Source organism: Numenius arquata, chromosome Z, assembly GCF_964106895.1.
Source record: "Numenius arquata chromosome Z, bNumArq3.hap1.1, whole genome shotgun sequence".
Classification (NCBI taxonomy): domain Eukaryota; kingdom Metazoa; phylum Chordata; class Aves; order Charadriiformes; family Scolopacidae; genus Numenius; species Numenius arquata.
Window position 1 is genome coordinate 2,327,566 of NC_133616.1, and position 19,265 is coordinate 2,346,830.

Consider the following 19,265-nt stretch of genomic DNA (forward strand, 5'->3'; position numbering starts at 1 on the left):
GTGACTTCATAGAACCATAGAACGGTTTGTGTTGGAAGGGACCTTAAAGATCATTGAGTTCCAAGCCCCTGCCCTGGGCAGGGACACCTCCCACCAGACCAGGGTTGCTCCAAAACCCCTCCAACCTGGCCTTGAACCCCTCCAGGGATGGGGCAGCCACAGCTTCTCTGGGCAACCTGGGCCAGGGTCTCACCACCCTCACAGCAAAGTTCTTCCCCAGATCTCACCTCAATCTCCCCTCTCTCTGTGTCAAACCCTTCCCCCTCCTCCTATGGCTCCCCTCCCTGATCAAGAGTCCCTCCCCTCAGCTTTCCTGGAGCCCCTTGAGGGACTGGAAGGGGCTCTGAGGTCTCCCTGGAGCCTTCTCCTCTCCAGACTGAACCCCCCCAACTCTCTCAGCCTGTCCTCACCGCAGAGGGGGCTCCTGTCAGTCTCTTACACAGCCCTCGCAGCATCTCCGTGGCCTCCTCTGGGTGAATCCAACCAGGCTGCCAGCCCCGGCGGGGAGGGGGGGGGGGCGAAGGTGTCTCCGAGGCCCCACAGGCCGAACGCCCCCCCAACACCCACCGCCCGCCCTCCCGCCCACTGCACCCCGTAGGCCCCGCCCACCCCCGGCCCCGCCCAGGAACCGGCTCCACAGTCCAATGGCGAGGCGGTGAGCGGCGGGGCGGGACCTCTGTAGCCCCGCCCCCTCAGCCCCGCCCCGCCGCTCTCCGCCGCCGCCGCCGCCGCCGCCCGCGGCCGCCGCCGAGGGACCGCCATGGGACAAAAGGCGCGCTGAGCCGCGCGGCCCCCGCGCCCAGGCCGCGCCCGCCACGCTCGCTGCCCGCCGCGGCTATGGCGGCCCCGCACCGCTAGGCCCGGCCCGGCTCGGCCCGGCCCGGCCCGGCCCGCTTCCCCCGCCATGCCGAGCGGCAGCGCCGCCGCGGCCTCCCCCGCCGCCGCCGAGCCCGCCGAGCCGCCGCGGCTCCTTCCCCCCCTCCGCCACCACCACCACCACCCGCCGCTGCTCCTGCTCCAGCAGCGCCTCGCCGGCCTCGGCCTCCACGACCGGGCGGCCCGGCGGCAAGCCCGCAGGCGGCGGGCGGGCTTGGCGCCGCTGCCCGACCCCCCCGGAGAGCCAGGGCCTGGCGGGGCGGAGGAGGAGGAGGCGGCGGGGGACGAGGGAGACCTGGAGCTGGAGGAGGAGGAGCTGCTGGCGGGGGAGGACGAGGAGGAGGAGGAGGAGGACCCGGCCGCGCTGCTGCTTCTCTCCTCGTCCTCCTCTCCCTCCCAGCCGCTGCCGCTGCTGCCGGGGCTGGGCTCCGTCCTGCTCTCGCCCTCCTTCGATGCGCAGGAGGCGGCGGCGGCGGCGGCGGGGCCGCTCTGCGGGGCGGACGATCCTCAGGGCATGATGGCGGCGATGCTGTCCCAGGCCTGCGGCGGGGGGGCGGCGGGCCTTAACGGCGAGCAGGCGGCGCTGCTCCGCCGAAAGAGCGTCAACACCACCGAGTGCGTGCCGGTGCCCAGCTCCGAGCATGTGGCCGAGATCGTGGGGCGGCAGGGTGAGTGGGGGACCGGGGAGAGAACCGGGGCGGGAGGGGAGGGGGGAGAGCAACCCCGGGAGACGGGGCGGCCCGGGCCTACCGCCCTTCCCCGGGGGTCGGCGGTGGGCCTTTCCCGGCACATCCCGCTCGGAGCCGGCGGGAGGACCCCCTTCGTGTCCCCACACCCGGGACCTGCCTCCCCCTCCGGGTGGGGGACAGGCCGCCGGTGGGGGCCCGGCCTGAGGGGCGAGTGCTGGGCTTGCTCAGGCCTTGGGTGGTGGTAGTGTGGGCTGTAAAATACATTATATGGCCTGGGCCTCTCCGGGGGGTGGGGGGCCTGGCCCTGTCCCCGGGGCGGGTGGGGGCCCGTGGGCCTCGGTGGAGGGTCTGGGCCTCTCCGGGGGGTGGGGGGCCTGGCCCTGTCCCCGGGGCGGGTGTGGGGCCGTGGGCCCTGTCCAGGTCGGTGTTGGCACAGGGTTTGGTTTTCAGTGACACCGGGCCTGCGGTCTTCAGCAAGAAGCTGCTTTTCACCACGGGAGCTTTGTCCTGTGTTTGTACAAAGGCTTCTTTTGGGGGGGGCGAAGGACCTTAAATCGCTTGTCTTGCAGAGCAGGGTGTGGGCTGAGGCTGTTCCTGCAGCTTTCCACGGCGCCGGCGGAGACAAAGTGAGACCTCGGGAGGCAGCGAGGTTGGTGGCAAGGAGCCACGTGTGGTCCTCTCTTGCGTGGAAGCCCTTGTCTTTCCGCTGGGGCTGTGGCTTCCCCTTGGTGGCTATCGCTCCGCTCCACGGGTCTCTCTTACGCCGTTAGGATAAGGTCATCTGGGTGATGTCATGTTCAGCGTTGGCCTTTCATGTGGTCTGGTGGGAGCGGCGCTTGGAGGAGTTGGAAAGATGACATTTCTTGGCAGCTTTCTGGCGGAGAACCTAATTTTTCAAAAGGGCTGGGCTTTTTTTTTTTTTCTTTTTCTTTTTCTTTTGGCCTGTCTCAAGTGAAGGGCTGAGCGGTGCCGAGGGTAGGTGTGGAAATGCAGACAATGAAGTCGCCGCTCTCTTCCTCTTCCCTTTCTGGTGTTATTCTTGCTTGGGTTGGGGGTGGCGTGTCTCGGTTGCTGATGGGCTCAGATAACGAGCGCTCATGCTGTCTGGTCTCTCTATATCAATGTGGCTTTTGTTTCTTTTTTTTCTTTCTTTTTTTTTTTTGAGAGTATGGAAGAAATAGTAACATCGATCTAAACCAATGTGGTGCTAAAGAAATGCCTGCTCAGCACCGATGCTCGGGACGGACTTTCGTTTTCTTTTTTTTTTACGTTTATTTTAGGCTTTTAGCGGTCGAGGGTGGTTTATTTTTGCTGGGTGTGTCAAAGGAGAGCCCAAGCCCGTGCTGCAGAAATTGGCAGGTACCTTCCTCTGATGCAGACGAGTCCCTTCTCTTCAGAAACAGAAAATACCTTTTCCAAGGAAAGGGTGTTTGAACCTCTTTAAGGCTTTGCTCCTGTGTCATGGGGGACGGCGGGGAGATGGAAAACAGAACTGAAAACGCTTATTGCTGCAGTCCTTTAAAAGAGAAATACAAACTATTGGGCTTCGAGGACCGATTAAGGCTCCGGTGTTTATTCTCTAGCAGATGAGGATTGTTCTCTGTAGTATATTTCTCAGCGCTTTTGAGTGGCTTAAAAACGAGATAACGGAGCTTGCATGAAAATAGGATCGTTGTTCCTGAAGAGTTCATTTGCTGCTTCGGCTTTTATTTCTTATCTGATGTCCCACTGTTTGGCTTGTGATAAAATATTTAGCCTCGGCGGGGAGGGATCGTAGCATAAAAAGAATTGGGGCTACAGAAGAGGAAGGAGCAGGGGTGGAGGGAGAGCTGAAAAAAAAAAAAAGCTTATTTGCATGAAAGCCTTGAGTAAGGAGGCCCCTTAAATTCTTATTCAGGGGAGGCATGCTTCGAAGACCCACTTATATAAGTTGTACGAGTTCCACTAAATATTTGTGAAATTTCTTAGAAACACTAGCCCTTGCATCTCCTTTTATGGCCCAGAGGCTCTCGCTCTCTCATCCACCTGCTTTGCCAGGGGGGCTGTGCTCCGGCCCGGCAAAGTCTTGTCAGCTTGGGCTGCCTGGCTCCTTCGCTGAGCCTTCTGCTCTCTCTGAAAATCAAAAACACTGCGTATTCTCTTCCAAACCCACTTCATAACCAGCTGGTTGCATTATCCTGAACGAATGCAGCTTAAGTTTTATGCCAGGCTCCTCTGTGCGGTAATACTTGGATATCTAATTATGCCGTTGGAATGTCACTCCTTGAGGGATTCTCACAAAAGATTTAAGTTTAGATTCTTTCCGGTGCCGTCTTCGTGAAGGTATAAAAAGAACTGGGAATGTCTGCAAGCCTGAAAAATGTTGCCTCTGAAATACCAGGAATGCTGAGTTTGAGCTGGGCTTTGCTGGAGGCCTGGCTGCTGTGTCTGAAAGCGTGTTTATTGGAAATCCTAACTGAAAGAGTCACGATAACCGGAATTCCACGGTGGTTTTTTATCCAAATTTAATTTTTTTGCATGGTGTAAGAGAATTTCAAGACACTTTAGGAGCAGAAAGGGACTCCTGATTCCTAAGAGAGCTGTAAACAAGCAAAAACCTTACGGAGTTTGCACTTAACTTTATTTTTTTTTTTTTTCCCCAATTACGTGCGAGTTTCAGAAATAAATAACAGCACTTGAGGCAGTGAAGTGGTGCTCCCACGGCCCTGCTCCGGCTCGCTGGGTTGCGGATTCCCACCTGGGTCTCCGCGTTGGTGGGATGTCCCAGCTCTAGAAGGTGTGGGGTTGCCTGAAATGTTCCCTCGTGGTCGATGGCTTTTTCTTCTGAAGCTCCTTTGGAGGCTTCTGGGTTACTGTGACAGCAGTTAAATGCGCCGTAAAAGACACTGGAAAAGGCTTAAGTAAGATTTTCTTCTAATGAATAGTAGATATTCCTTTTTTTTTTAAAAAAAAAAAAATCCTGTAGTATTTCTGAAACCTCCCAGTTTTTTGTTCTTTTTTAAATCTTAAATATTCTCAACCTTTTCTTATTGCCCCCCTCCCCCCCAAAATGATGAAGCTGACAGACGCTGCTTGGGCTAGCGTAATATAATTCTTTGTAGCCTTTGAAGTGGAAGATTCTCAAAGGTGGACAACAAAGGAAAAGATATTTGTATCCTTTTATTCTTGTTAAGGCATGTGACTGGGAGCCAGGAAAACTAGATTCCATTCGTGGCACTGCGCAGGCTTCCTGCACAAATTTGAAACTAGCTGTTGAATCCAACCTTCGGTAAGTTGTCCTGGTCAGACAAGTGACCTCCTTTGCTGGTGGTAAATTCTGTGGCAGTTCTGCCATGGGCCTGGTGGGCCTTGAGAAGGATGTGACAAGTTTAACTTGGAGGCTTTTAGTGACATGGTTTAGTTATGGTTTTGTTCTTTTTTTTTTTATCAGAGGTATGTTGATGATTGGACTAGATGATCTTAAAGGTCCCTTCCAACCTAGACAATTCTATGGTTCTTCAGTGCCCGCTGCCGCTTTCTTTACATTAATAAAAAAAAATACATCTTTAAGCTCTTTTGAATAATGCAGAAAGAGGGATGGTGTCTGAAGACACGAACAGAAAACCTGAAAGATCCTGGAAAGGACAAAAGTCTGTCCTGTAGAGAGAGATGCTTCATCCTTGAGTGTATTTAACGATATTCAGGTAATGATTGTTGGAATATATTTGCTAATGCATTCCAGCATTGTGACTCTCCAAGTAATGTGATTTATTTTTTTTCCAAGTGTTTATATCCTTGATAAAGCTGACAACAGGGAGGTTTTGGTTTTCTTCATCTCTCACTCGAGTTGGAGCTACTTGACTCTAAAGCCTGATGCTTCTCTTTCTTGGGTCAGAATAGTTGGGATGACGGCTGCAGAACTCGAAACGGGCAGGGCAGTCTCCAAACCCCAGATGAGTAAGAGGAGGAGGGATGATATCATCCCATTTCACTGATGAAATCGATAATGACAAATCTGCTTTGCATGAGACAGCCTTGCAACTAAAATAACATTTTTATGCATATTTCATGATCTTGGACTCCTTTTTGCTCTTTGCTTTTGAATGTGGGCTCTTGAGCAAATTATTACTTTGCTTAGAATGTCCTGTGACTTGAAACCAAAAAAATATAATTCTGCTAAGCTGGTAGCTGATAACTATCTAGCACAGCCAAAATAAAAGAAATAAAAACAATCGCTGTCGCTCTCGGGGAGTGGAAACAGGGCTAAAACAATCCTGGGGCAAATCCTTGTGTTAGCTGAGTACATAGATGTCCTATGGCAGGGCTATGAAGATGCTGAGGGGCCTGAAGCATCTCTCTGATGAAGAAAGGCTGAGGGACTTGGGGTTTTTGAGTCTGGAGAAGACTGGGGGGGGGGGGGGGGGGGGGGGGGGGGGGGGGTGTTGATCAAGGCCTATAAATACTTCACGGGTGGGTGTCAGGAGGATGGGGCCATTAATAATATTACTGATAACCAGTCGAGGCTACCAAGTATTATTAATTGCTGAAGGAGTCAGGAAAAGCATAGTTAACTAGCCTGAATTGCATACTGTTTGTTTTTTTTTTTTTAAACTAGATTTCTCAAGAGTAAGTTTAATTTTCATGCCTGAAGTCATCACCGATCTCTGTATCGGTTGATTGCCACAGACAACAAGGTTCAGCAACTTATTTTAGGTGAAAGCTGAAAAGGCAGTTACACTTCAGCATCTTTTTTTGCATTTTCTACAACAAGCGGGTTATTAAACGCTATATTAAATGGCTTGTTCTCACAAGGGAAAGAAAACTTGAGCTGTTTGTTGAAATCCAATATAAAAGCTTTTTTTTTTTTTTTTTTTTTTTTTGTCCTGAGACGTTGAAGTCTGGTCGCTTTTAGAGCCTGGAACTCCAGGAACTGAACCACGTGAGCAGCCCAAAAATCTCTGCTGAAGTTTCAGCGGCCCTAACGCTCCGGGCGCTGTGTAACAAATATCATTTCGGTTTGTCATTCCCGCTACGCGAAAGCCCCGACTCGAGTTGCGAAGCGTGGCGGAAGGGTGCAGGTTTTCTCCAGCTGGGATCATAAATCCTCGATCGTAAATACCGCCCTTGTCCGCCTTGTTGGGTGGGAAGCGCAGCAAAACACAGCGCGCTCGGGAAGCTTTTCCTCTTTGCGTAGCCTGCCAGAAATTCCCTACGTTTTAAGGTATGAATTCACCAGAAGTGAATACCTGCGTATGATCCGTCTTTGGATGAAGCTGAAATTAAAATAATAAAAATATTCTGACATAAATTGCCAATTTCTACCCCTCCCGTCCTTTTATTTTTCATGTAAAATCGCCGCGTTCTAAAAATATTGGGGTTTTTTTAAGTTTATAACGTAAGCATAGGAAAGAAATCCTGATTAATGTGCTTCCAGACTGCACTGGATTAACCTGTGGCGTGAGAAAATGGTGATGGATTTTTGTTTGAGGCCGTTGAAAAGCACAACGTCTGGCTTTACTCCCTCTCTCAGCCCCCGTTGCCATTTCTTCTGGTACGCTGTGGTCTGAATTTCTGGAAGAGAAACTGTTCGAAACCAAGTGTTGGATATCTCAAAGATCTTAAATTTGGTTTTGAGGTGATACTTCCACCCCACAGGGCCGATTCCTCGTGGCAGGCAAAAAAAGGGTTGAGAACTTGCTGAAACCCAAAAAAAAAAAAAAGGCTGCTGAGCACTAGAAGGTTTTTATTTAATCAAAAGGAAAGGCCAAAAAGCTCTAAATCAAGCAGATGTTTCCAACTTCTGTTACTCCTTAAGAATGTCTTCCTTTTTTTTCTTTCAGGTATTCCTTTATGAGATCTTGCCAGCGTCCGAGATCTCTGTTTCCTTTGTGGTGTGAGTCGGTAGCTCTGTGGTCTGCACCGAGTTCTCTGCTGCTCCTCTGAACAAAGACACAGTATCCCTTCAGTTTTACCTCCTAGTTCATCTTACACTTGACAATATACTTTGGAATTCTGTTTAAAAACACATTTTCGTTCGAGGAATTGGTGTAGGTGAAGATTTGCCTGGGTTTTTTGCAATCTTTTTACTGGCCCTCGTGGCAAGTGGAACGGTGGCCCCTTTTAATCCCCTGGGTTTCCCAGCCCTGTTGCTCTCACCAATTTTCATTCCCTAGATCGATGTTCTTAATGAAAACGACTTTTTCTTCCTGTAGTTATTTTATTTGTCGGACCTACTCCCTCTCATGTAACTATGGCTTTTTCTTCTACTTTGTCTTTCTAATTTTGCTCAGCAGCTGCTACCTCAGTCCTGGTGCTGCAGTGGTGCAAGGAATTAATAATACAAGTTGCTGCCCTCTGGCTCTTTTGCTGCATATGTAACTTGTTTATTGGGTTGCCATCTGTCTTGGGAATTGGAGTATTCCTCTGCCTGATGTGATAGATTGTCCCAGCCTGATATATAGAAGGAAGCAGCATGCAGTCTGACTACTTCATTGATAGATAAATCAATAGATGGATAAGTTGATACATACCTAAGAAATCTTTAATAAAGAGTTTGTACACAGTTCTTGAACCGGGGCTTTTGTTTTCCAGAAGAGGGAAATGTCCCTGGGAGTTTGTGAGCAGCCTTCCTTTGGGAGGCTTTCTCAGCATCATCCAGGGACTCTTAAAGCTTCCCTCTTTTCCCATCGGTTAGCTTGGCACCAGTAGGACCAAAAAGTCCCTGTGGTCTGGCCCAGCCGAGTGGTTGATCATTATATATAGAATCATAGAATGATTTAGGTTGGAAAGGACATTAAAGACCATCTGGTTCCACCCTCCTGCCATGGGCAGAGACCTCCCACCAGACCAGGTTGCTCCAAGCCCCCTCCAACCTGGCCTTGAACCCCTCCAGGGATGGGGCAGCCACAGCTTCTCTGGGCAACCTGGGCCAGGCTCTCACCACCCTCACAGCAAAGAAGTTCTTCCTGAGATCTCATCTCAATCTCCCCTCTTTCAGTGTCAAACCCTTCCCCCTCGTCCTATGGCTCCCCTCCCTGATCCAGAGTCCCTCCCCAGCTTTCCTGGAGCCCCTTGAGGGACTGGAAGGGGCTCTAAGGTCTCCCCGGAGCCTTCTCTTCTCCAGGCTGAACCCCCCCAACTCTCTCAGCCTGTCCTCACAGCAGAGGGGCTCCATCCATGGATCATCTCCATGGCCTCCTCTGGCCCCGCTCCAACAGTGTTGCAGAAAGACCTCCTGATGTCCAGTTACACGGTCTCCTGTTGCGTTTCCTCTTGCTCTGATGGAGGTTTGCACCCTGTGCCTGGTGCAAAGGGCTTGGATGTTTCCTTCTAAAGTCATCATGTCCCCTCTTTGCCATGGGCCACCTTCTCTCTTGACTTCTCTTCTGAGTCAGGTTTTGCTGTTAAAAGGAGCTCTGTTGTGGTCTCCTGGGTGGTGGTGTGATGTGCTTGGCTCCTTTAGTGCTGTTCATATATATATTTATTCTTGCTCCCTGTTGAATCCTTTCCCCGTTTCTCGCCGAAGGGGACTTGCCAGAGGGAGCAGTTCCCCTCGGGGAAGGAGCTTTGCAGTGAAGCAGAGCACCTGGACCTCTGCACCCTTCTGCAGTTCCAGCTGGATGATGACAAGTAGGAAAGTCCTGTATCATCTTAGCATCTGTACGTGTGTAAAACACAAAGTGAAAGAAGTGGTCAGTCACTCCTCAGAAATGGGTAAGCGTGAGGGAATTATAATGGGAGCGGTCTCGGATGCTATATATAGTGTGAGTCATATTGAAATGTTCCACAGGCGGGCACAGGGGTTTGTTAACTAAAAGCCTTTGATTGCAGTGGGAAGTTAATGAGGGGGTCAGGAGGCAGGGGAAGAAAAAAAAAAAAAGGTCTTTGGTAGAAAATGCTATAATTTTTTATTTTTCTTGAAAGACTCGTATGTCATCTTTCCTTCTCTTGGAATAACTTTATCAGAGTGGCTGTCAGTTGAGGTTTTTCTTTCTCCTCCAAGCTACTTGGTAATTTACGCACTTGCTTATTGTAGTGTCGTTAGAGTTTGATGTGAAAAGATAGTTGTTATCCGTAGGCAGCACTTTGGAAGGACAGACCTTGTCTGAAACCATTAATGTGGCCACACTCCAGAACTTTGTGCCCAAGTTTTGGGTTGTAATGGGATCGGTGTCGCATTTTGGATCATAAAATTGAGAAGAAGCTGTGCTTGGTGGGTTCTCGCTAGGAAACATCTTTACTATGATAAATGGAAGATTTCATCTAAAAAATACAACCTGATGAAGGGCAGGAGCACGCATGGGTGGTTGGGTATCCTGCAGGAAAAGCCTTTGCCCAGGGACATAAATCTCACAACTCTGCGTGTTTCGTGTGGCCATCTCCAAGGAACCACAGCTTGGGTACCACCAGGGAGGAGATGGCTTTGGTTTGTTGGTTTTGCTGTACGCTCTCCAGTAGTTCCCTGTCCTTCTTGAACTAGAGTATTGTGTCCAGTTCTGGGCTCCCCAGCTCAAGAAGGACAGGTAACTGCTGGAGAGGGGACAGCAGAGGGCTACAAAGATGATGAGGGGCCTGGAGCATCTCTCTGATGAGGAAAGGCTGAGGGACTTCTTGGGGTCTTTTGAGTCTGGAGAAGAGAAGCCTGAGGGGGGATCTCATCAATGCCTACAAATACTTCAAGGGTGGGTTTCAGGAGGATGGGGCCAGTCTTTTTTCAGTGGTGCCCAGGGACAGGACAAGAGGGAATGGGCACAAACTTGAACACAGGAAGTTCCATCTCAACATGAGGAGGAACTTCTTTCCTGTGAGGGTGGCAGAGCCCTGGAAGAGGCTGCCCAGAGAGGTGGTGGAGTCTGTGTCTCTGGAGATGTTCAAACCCCGCCTGGGCATGTTCCTGTGGGACCTGCTTTGTCAGGAGGTTAGAGGAGATGATCTCCAGAGGTCCCTTCCAACCCCTTATTCTGTGATGAACAAAACAGCTGTAGCTTAAACTCTGCATCCATCCATGTCCCCATTTAAGCCATTGGCCTGCTCCCCTCTTCTTCGGGGACTGTCATCTCTTGCTGTAGTCATATTCGTTAGCTCTCTGGCATGTATCATCCTTAGTTGTCACACGGGAGCCCTAATCTTACCAGCTAATTAACCCAAATAGTGATCAGGCTATATTGTCTGGGCTACAGAATGCTAATGGGGAGCTGGTAAAGCTGGTGGTGGTTGGTCTGGTCCTACTGGGAGGATGGATGCTGTGCTCCGTGGCAAGGTGTTTTAGTTTTCCTGTGGATGTAGAGAAAGTTGCATAAAAATAAATGAGAAGTTGCTTTTAAAAGATTCTATTTGATAATTATTGTCCAAGTTTGGGCTGTCTCTTAAAATAGTTCAAAAATAAAATTTAAAAGCGATGTTTTTATAGCCTTTATTCCTAAAATCAAAATGCCAGAGGGCTGATAAATAGAGTACATGGATCTAAGGGGTTTTTTTTGCAGATCAGCATCTTTTGCAAGTGCAGAGAAATTACTTTCCTCATCTTCCTTGAATCAACTAACGACATTCAACAGCCAGTTGGAAAAAAAAAAAAAAAAAAATTTATTGGGAGTTGAAATTTTCCAGCTGGTCAATTAAAACAAGGTGTGAGATGAATTAATTGATCTTGGGTGAAAGGCGACAGTAACCAGAGTCCAGTGTATCAACTGAGCAACCCACAGGTAGTATTTCATGACTTCAATAACCCAGTGAAGTGCCAAAAAATGTTCTGGTCTTAATTTTCTTGTGTTGCCAGCCTGATTAAGGAGGTTTAACCGTTAAACAATTTAGAACAGGAGTTAATTTTCTGTCCCAATGCAGCTTTGTCTCTGGGTGCTTAATAAACGGGGCATATATCAGTTTTTTACTCTATAATCAAATCCCTGGGCGGTCCCATCTCTCCGTGGCATGACGCTGTGCCATCCCCGCGGGGCTGCGGGCGCTTCCCAGACCCTGCCCTGACTTTCTAGGTAAGGAATGAGCTGTGGCTCGACGAGCAGTTCCAGGTTGATGTCCCTAATTAATCATGTCTCCGCATCAGCGTGTTACAAAATCCTTGGGCAGAGTGGAGGCTGTAAATACGGTGTTGCCTTTCATCAGATAACGGCGAAGCTCCTGAAAAACAGATTCCAGTGAACCACGGCTTTCTCCTTAGGGCTGACAAGCTGTGGAGGCCACTCTACGAGATCTCCATGTCCCTCAAACCAGGACACACTGGTTGCTCTGGGGCTGAGTTGGAGGGTGCCAGGTCCTATCGGGGTGGTCGTCAGCCCTGTCCTCCAGGTGGGAGCTGCGTTGGGACTGATGCAGCATCACCCTGCTGCCTGCTCCTACAGCCGGGGCAGCGCTGGCATCTCCCTGCAGGATTTGGGTGTCTGAAGAGCTGCAGGAGGTTCTAAGTTTTCATCCCCATCGCTGGGTACCCGTCAGGAGAACAAACTGGTATTGTCAGTTGATTGTGGTTCTCGTGGGCTGTTCACTGCCATGACTTCCAGGCTTCTATTTAGATAAACTACCTTTTTTTCAGGATTTTTTATTCCCGAAGCAGGGAAACAAGGTTAAACGGACATGATGGTAGAGGAGGTTTGGGTTCCTGTGTGTTCCTGAATCCCAGTTTCACCACACTTGGCAAAAGCAGCAGGAGGGACATGGGTATGAGGTGTGTGTCCCCCTGCTTTGACAGGGTGTGTTTTGCTACCGTCGGTACTCGGCAGCCTGAAGGATTCCTTTCCCCTGGTGTAGCTGTTTGGAAGAGACCACGCAACGAAGGGATCCTCATCCCTAAATGCAATCCTTGTCCCGTTCCTGGTGCGTGGTGTTGGGGTGAATTCAGCAGAAGGAAGAAACAGGGATAAGGTCCTGTTTCCTCTGGGTACCACCCTGGCTGTGCAGAAGAGGGGTGCTTCTTCGGGTGGTTCTTGGCTCATGGCAGCAGATGGGCTGGCGTGGTGCGAGGCAGGCACTCACTTGGCTCTTCCAGCTCCGTTGGGGAGTTTTCGTCATGGATTTAATGGCCTAAGACTGGGTTTGAGGTGTCTCATCCTGTGATGCAAGGTGAAAGTTGGAGTGAAGGCTTTGGGTAACGGTTTTAAATTGAAAGAGGGGAGACTGAGATCTGGGGAAGAACTTCTTTGCTGTGAGGGTGGTGAGACCCTGGCCCAGGTTGCCCAGAGAAGCTGTGGCTGCCCCATCCCTGGAGGTCTTCAAGGCCAGGTTGGAGGGGACTTTGAGCAACCTGGTCTGGTGGGAGGTGTCCCTGCCCAGGGCAGGTGGGTTGGAACTCGATGATCTTTAAGGTCCCTTCCAACTCTTAACGATTCTGAGGAGATTCTGAGGAGATTCTGAGGAGATTCTGAGGAGATTCTGAGGAGATTCTGAGGAGATTCTGAGGAGATTCTGAGGAGATTCTGAGGAGATTCTGAGGAGATTCTGAGGAGATTCTGAGGAGATTCTGAGGAGATTCTGAGGAGATTCTGAGGAGATTCTGAGGAGATTCTGAGGAGATTCTGAGGAGATTCTGAGGAGATTCTGAGGAGATTCTGAGGAGATTCTGAGGAGATGGATGGGTGAGGTCTGTGGCTGCTGCGCTTCACTCTCACTATAAGGGGGGGGAAACCCAATCTCTCTTCTATCGCCTTTTATTTTAATAAGGATGTATTTGATCATTTAAAATCGGTGCTGTATGAGCTAAACAATTCCTTCAGAGCTACCCTTCAGTTTCTTGGGGAGTATAATGTTCGTAGGGTGTTTAAAATGTTTAGTCAAATAATCCTCGTTAAGGGAAAAAAGGAAAAAAAACCAGGGAGGAGGCTCGAGAAGAATGATGCAAATCAGCCGGCGCAGGATGAACGTGGCCTGCAGGGCTGGGTACGGGCTCAGCTTCTCCTCAGGCGCCCGAGGAAGGCAGGTACTACATCTTTGCCTAAACGAGAGTAAAACTAAAGGGTTTTTTCCTTAATTATTTTAGTGTGTACGTACGGCTGAGCCTGCTGTTTAGGAATGCTGCTTCTGCTGACCAAACCACGGTAACTTGTATTGAACAGGCTTCCATTATTGTACCAAAACTAAAATTACTTTGGAATTTTTGATTAAATTGAATTTCCAGTCCCATCTTCAGGCTTTTTTTTTTTTTTATCTCTGCACTTCAAAATCTTGGATACAACCATCTGATGATGTATTACCAAAGTGTGGGGTGGTGGGTTTTGTGTTGGGTTGTTTCCCCCCTCCACACACACACCCCCCCCTTTGTCTTTCTGTGTTGAAGCTCAGGAGATTGGGAAACTTCTTGATTCATCCCTTGGCTGGGTGAGTTCACAGCTGGCCCACCTCCTGTCATCGTGGCCGTGGGAGCAGCAGTGCCTCTGGATGCCGCGAATTGTCGGAGAGGGGATGGGATGGGATCAGCAGGTCCTTCATCTCATCGCCTGGGCGGTGACTAAGGGAGGAAGGAGGGTGGGAAACCGGAGCAGCTGAGTAAAAGCAAATAGAAAGCTCATCCTGCTGGAGCGGTTTAACGGGCTACGGACCTATGTGATGGTCCCTCCTGGGGTTTTCCAGCCCTCCTTGCAGAAAAAAACCCAGCGGGTATTGCCTGACTCATTCAGAAACGTTGGGGTTTTGTGAGCGGCGATTTTCTTCAGCTCCTTCGAACTTTTCACATAGTTTTGAGGGTTGACCTTGACCGTCTGCGGAGTCAGCTTTCCCTGGAGAAGCTGCTTTCCCGATGTTTAAATGCCTTGTTGTGTCGCTGCAGGGGGAGTCGAGGCAGCATTTGGCCTCTGCTTTCGAGGTATGTGAGCCGTACCCGAAAAAGAACAGCTCTGCCCGCCTCGGTCTGTGCCCTTTGGCAACGTGGCTCTGGCAAAACAACCTCTGGGAGCTGGCAGCTGAAATGGGGAAGGAAGCTGAAGGTGCAGGCTTCCAACTGGATTCGAGTTGCTAAAATCTTAGGAAAATCTTGTCTAAAATGGGAACTGTAAGAATTATATATTTTTAGATATATAAATCTTATGCTCGATGCTCCTAGTATTCTCTTTTAAATGCCGCCTCTAATTTCTATGAAATAAGAATATATACTTAGGTGGAACGGAGTAAGTGACAGTTATGTGTGTAAATTGGAGAATAATTGATACGCGTCAGGAGGCTGACTTTGGTTTTAGGTAAAGAGGGGTTGATTGGTGTGAAAACTTCAGCGGCACCAGTTTGGGGGATCCTGGTGGGTTTAAGGTCCATCTTTTCTGGGTAATTATGAAAGCGTGGGGAGCAGAGCGGGCAGCAGATTTATTCACAGGGAGGAATGTGATGATGGGGAGGGACTCTTGATGGAGGAGTGGAGCCACAGGATGAGGGGGAATGGTTTGACACTGGAAGAGGGGAGATTGAGATGAGATCTGGGGAAGAACTTCTTTGCTGTGAGGGTGGTGAGACCCTGGCCCAGGTTGCCCCGAGAAGCTGTGGCTGCCCCATCCCTGGAGGGGTTCAAGGCCAGGTTGGAGGGGACTTTGAGCAACCTGGTGTGGTGGGAGGTGTCCCTGCCCAGGGCAGGGGGTTGGACCTGGATGATCTTTAAGGTCCCTTCCAACCTGAACCATTCTGTGATTCTATGAAATGCAACCAAAGAGATAGAGGGAGCAAAGGCAAGTTGCCCGGGACCTCCAGTGACCTTCTCAGAGGGCTGTAAGTGGGAGCCTGAGGCTTATGGCTTTGTCCTCTCCTGCAGATATTTGCTCTTCTCGCTGAAGTTCTCCTTCAGTTCTTGGGTCTGCATCCCCTCCTTCATGGGGATCTTCCTGTACTTCTCCATTGCTCCTTCTGGTAGAGGTAGGGCCTTCCTGATCCCTTCTCCTTGAAGATAATGAACTTCCTCTCCAGCTGTGTCCTGGAAACAAAGAGCTGTTGTGTTCAGCCTTTGTCCTTGCTGTGCGCAGGGGCTCTGCGAGAAGAGGGTTTTCCTTCCCTCTATTCCAACCAGCATCTGCAGATTCGTTGTTTTTTTTTGATATCAGTAGATAGTCGTGATTAGAGCAGCATCTTTGAGAGGCTTTCGAAGCGTGAAGTCATTACGGTACCTCGGGTGCAAGCGACTGACGAAACATTATTTCGTCAGACTCCTTCGTGTACCCAGGCGAATTATGAGATATTTAAAGTAAATGAAGAAAATGGGAACAAATTCCACCCCGCAAGTGAAGCGATGCTAAAAACACTTGGTCTGCAAATGTTACTTGTAGTTGTTTCGAGATGAGGTTGGCTATAGAACACCATTTAGCGCCACGTGCTTTGGAATTTGTTTTAATTAAGGCTAAATTCGGTCAAGACGGAATCCAGGAGACACTCTTGCGTGTCGTGGACCCGCCTGTCTCTCCGAATTTCGCGCTGCCTGCTTTTCCGGTCCCGGAATAGGGGAAAAGGTGCTTCTCTACACGCCCAGCCAAAATGCCTGAAGCGCCTTAGGAAAGAGCCCGCCGCCGCTGCATCCCAGCAAACTTTTTCATTCACTCCCCCCCCCCCCCAAAAAAAAAAAAAAAATCAAAGGCAAACGGTTCGTTAACCTACTGCTTCTCTTCCAGGCTGTATTTACCCAGCTAACGAGAAAAATTCCACGTAGGCACGTAATATTACACAACCAGCCTTATTTGCATGCGACAAACCGCTTGAACTCCAGCTTGGCAGTTCAAGGAGCGGGTTCCTTCATCCCACGGGGAAGAGTTAAGGTTTAAATAAGGCTTATTGATAACGGGAAGCAAAGGAGCTCTCGGCAAATCAGTGATTTTTATTATTTATTTTTTTTTACCGATATCCTGCACGGGTTGCGAGACGGACCCTCCTCTCGCTTTCTAAATGTTTAATTTGCTTTAGTGAAAGGCTAATGGATCTGCGGACTTTTAAGTGCGTGTGTGTGTGTGAGCCTTTACTCCTTTTGCAGGATCTTTAGAAATAACCAAAGGATACCAAATCAATGGGGGGGGAAAATAAAAAAAAACCCCAAAAATATAAACCCACTGGTATTTATGGGCTAATCGTGAACGTGGGTGTCGTAGAGAAAGAAGCCATCCACCTTTGTGCACCGTCTAATAGCGATTGCGGAAATGATGCGCTAAACCAGGCCCAAGAAACGTTCCTAAAATAGTCTGTGGCCGCGAGTGTCGGAGCTCTCTTTGGCAATTCTAGGTAGAAGTTGTTACCGCTTTCTCTGGCGTGTGGCTTGCAGAGAGAAAACCAGCTGCTTCTGGTTTCTTGAAACTCTCAAACGGGCTTAAAATAGAGGGCTTTCTTGTGGCTTTCTCAACTTGGGCGTCTCGCTAAACCTGCCTGTGTTTCCTTCCAACAGGTTGCAAAATAAAAGCACTAAGGGCCAAGACAAATACTTACATTAAGACCCCTGTTCGTGGAGAAGAACCCATCTTTGTCGTCACCGGCCGGAAAGAGGACGTCGCCATGGCCAAAAGGGAAATCCTCTCCGCTGCTGAACACTTCTCCATGATCAGAGCCTCCCGCAACAAGAACGGCCCTGCCCTGGGGGGTTTGCCCTGTACCCCCAACCTGCCGGGCCAGACGACGGTCCAAGTCCGGGTGCCTTACCGCGTAGTTGGGCTGGTGGTGGGACCCAAAGGAGCTACCATCAAAAGGATTCAGCAGCAGACCCACACCTACATAGTCACTCCCAGCAGGGACAAGGAGCCCGTCTTTGAGGTGACGGGGATGCCGGAGAACGTGGACCGGGCGCGGGAGGAGATCGAGATGCACATAGCCATGCGGACGGGCAACTACATCGAGCTGAACGAAGAGAACGATTTCCACTACAACGGTACGGATGTCAGCTTCGAAGGAGGGGCTCTGGGATCGGCCTGGCTGGCTTCTAATCCCGTCCCTCCTAGCCGCACCAGAATGATTTCTAATTATAGAAACGACAGCTCCAGCTCCTTGGGAAGTGGCTCCACCGATTCCTATTTTGGAAGCAATAGGTTGGCTGACTTCAGCCCGACGAGTCCCTTCAGCACAGGCAACTTCTGGTTTGGAGAAACGCTGCCTTCGGTGGGCACGGAAGACCTTGGGGTCGACTCTCCGGCATACGACTCCTTACCGACGCCTTCCCAAACCATTTGGACCCCTTTTGAACCTGTAAACCCTCTCTCCGGCTTCGGGAGCGACCCGGTTAATAACGCCAAGCCTCAGCGCCGAGGGAGCCAGCCATCTACACCTCGCCTGTCTCCAACCTTTCCGGAAAACCTGGATCACCCCTTGGCCAGGAGAGTGAGGAGCGACCCACCCGGCACCGGCCACCAAGCCGGTCTTCCCATCTACATCCCTGCTTTCTCCAACGGTACCAACAGCTATTCCTCTTCCAACGGCGGCTCCACCTCCAGCTCCCCTCCGGAGTCCAGACGGAAGCACGACTGCGTCATCTGCTTCGAGAGCGAAGTCATCGCGGCCCTGGTCCCCTGCGGCCACAACCTCTTCTGCATGGAGTGTGCCAACAAGATCTGCGAGAAGGAAACGCCGTCGTGTCCCGTTTGCCAGACAGCTGTTACTCAGGCAATCCAAATTCACTCTTAAATATATATATATAGATATTATTATATATGGACTTTAAAAAAAAAAAAACAAACAAAAAACAAAACAAAACTCTTAAAGGCATGGGTGTAATGGTACCCTCTAGTAAACTTCCTAATGAATTCTGACTGTTGGGCTTTCTTGGGATTAGGCTGAAGTCGTTAATAATAAAATTGGACTTTCTGGAAAGGCTGCTACGGTAACACTAAACCTACGTGGTCTCGGTGGGGTTCAGTGGAAGCAGACGCCGCCTTTAGCAGAGATCCGGCGGGTTGGGATGACGCTACGGCAACAGCGAGGGGGACGTCGTCATCAGGAACGACGACAAGAGGAAAAAAAAAAAAAAAAAACCACCCCAAAACCTCCAAAATTGAAATTTGTAAGAGGCTTTCTAAAGGATCTCTGTTAAGCGTCGGACTTCTGCGTGCTTGGCGGGGCACGATGGTGGGAGGCGGGGGGGGGGGGTGGGGGGCAAACCTCGGCGCCCGGCCTCGGAAGGTCCTCGTCTGCCGCGGAGGGTTCGTGGCATTATCAATATATCAAACAACACTTCCAATGCTGCCTTCTTTACACTGCCAGTTTTGAAAAAAAAAAACAAAAAAACAAAAAAAAAACCAACAACAAAAAAAAAGAAGAACCAACAAAAAACCAACAGGTTTGGGGAAATTATGATTATTTTTTGCCTAATTCGCCAGCGTTGCAAATCCTTTTTTTTTTTTTTTTATTTTAAATTTTTTTTAGGTTTTCTTTTTAAAGCGTAGTTCGATGTATCGAAATGGCAGGTTCAGACGATAAATTACGGAGGGGGAAGTGAATTGTCCAACGCACCTCCCTTTCTTTCGCCCGACGCCTGGAGGAGGCGGTATCTTCAGAGGATCAGGAAAAGTCTCTTTTTTTTTTCTTTTTTTTCTTTTTTTTTTTTTTTTTAAATTTATGAATTCCTACCCACTGCTTTTCTTAACGTAATGTGGGAAAAAGTCTGGCCGGCTTCGTCCCATTTCAGAAAGGGCTTTGGGATGCACGTACTTCGACTAAGGGTGAGGATGCTGACATTCCGTTCATCAGTCCGATCAAGCTGTTCTTAAATTACATTTTATTTTTTATTTGTAGAGAGAGAGAGCTTAGAGCGTTCAAAATGTGAAGCGTTTTTAC

General features: G+C 49.7%; 1 protein-coding gene across 1 annotated transcript; it reads left to right on the forward strand.

Moving 5' to 3' along the window:
* The first annotated feature begins 904 nt into the window (after positions 1-904).
* Positions 905-18,116, forward strand: LOC141477342 (RNA-binding E3 ubiquitin-protein ligase MEX3C-like). Its single transcript, XM_074166472.1, has 2 exons — positions 905-1,544; positions 16,891-18,116. The coding sequence occupies exons 1-2, from the start codon at positions 905-907 to the stop codon at positions 18,114-18,116; spliced, it is 1,866 nt and encodes a 621-aa protein (XP_074022573.1).
* The last annotated feature ends 1,149 nt before the right edge of the window (positions 18,117-19,265 follow it).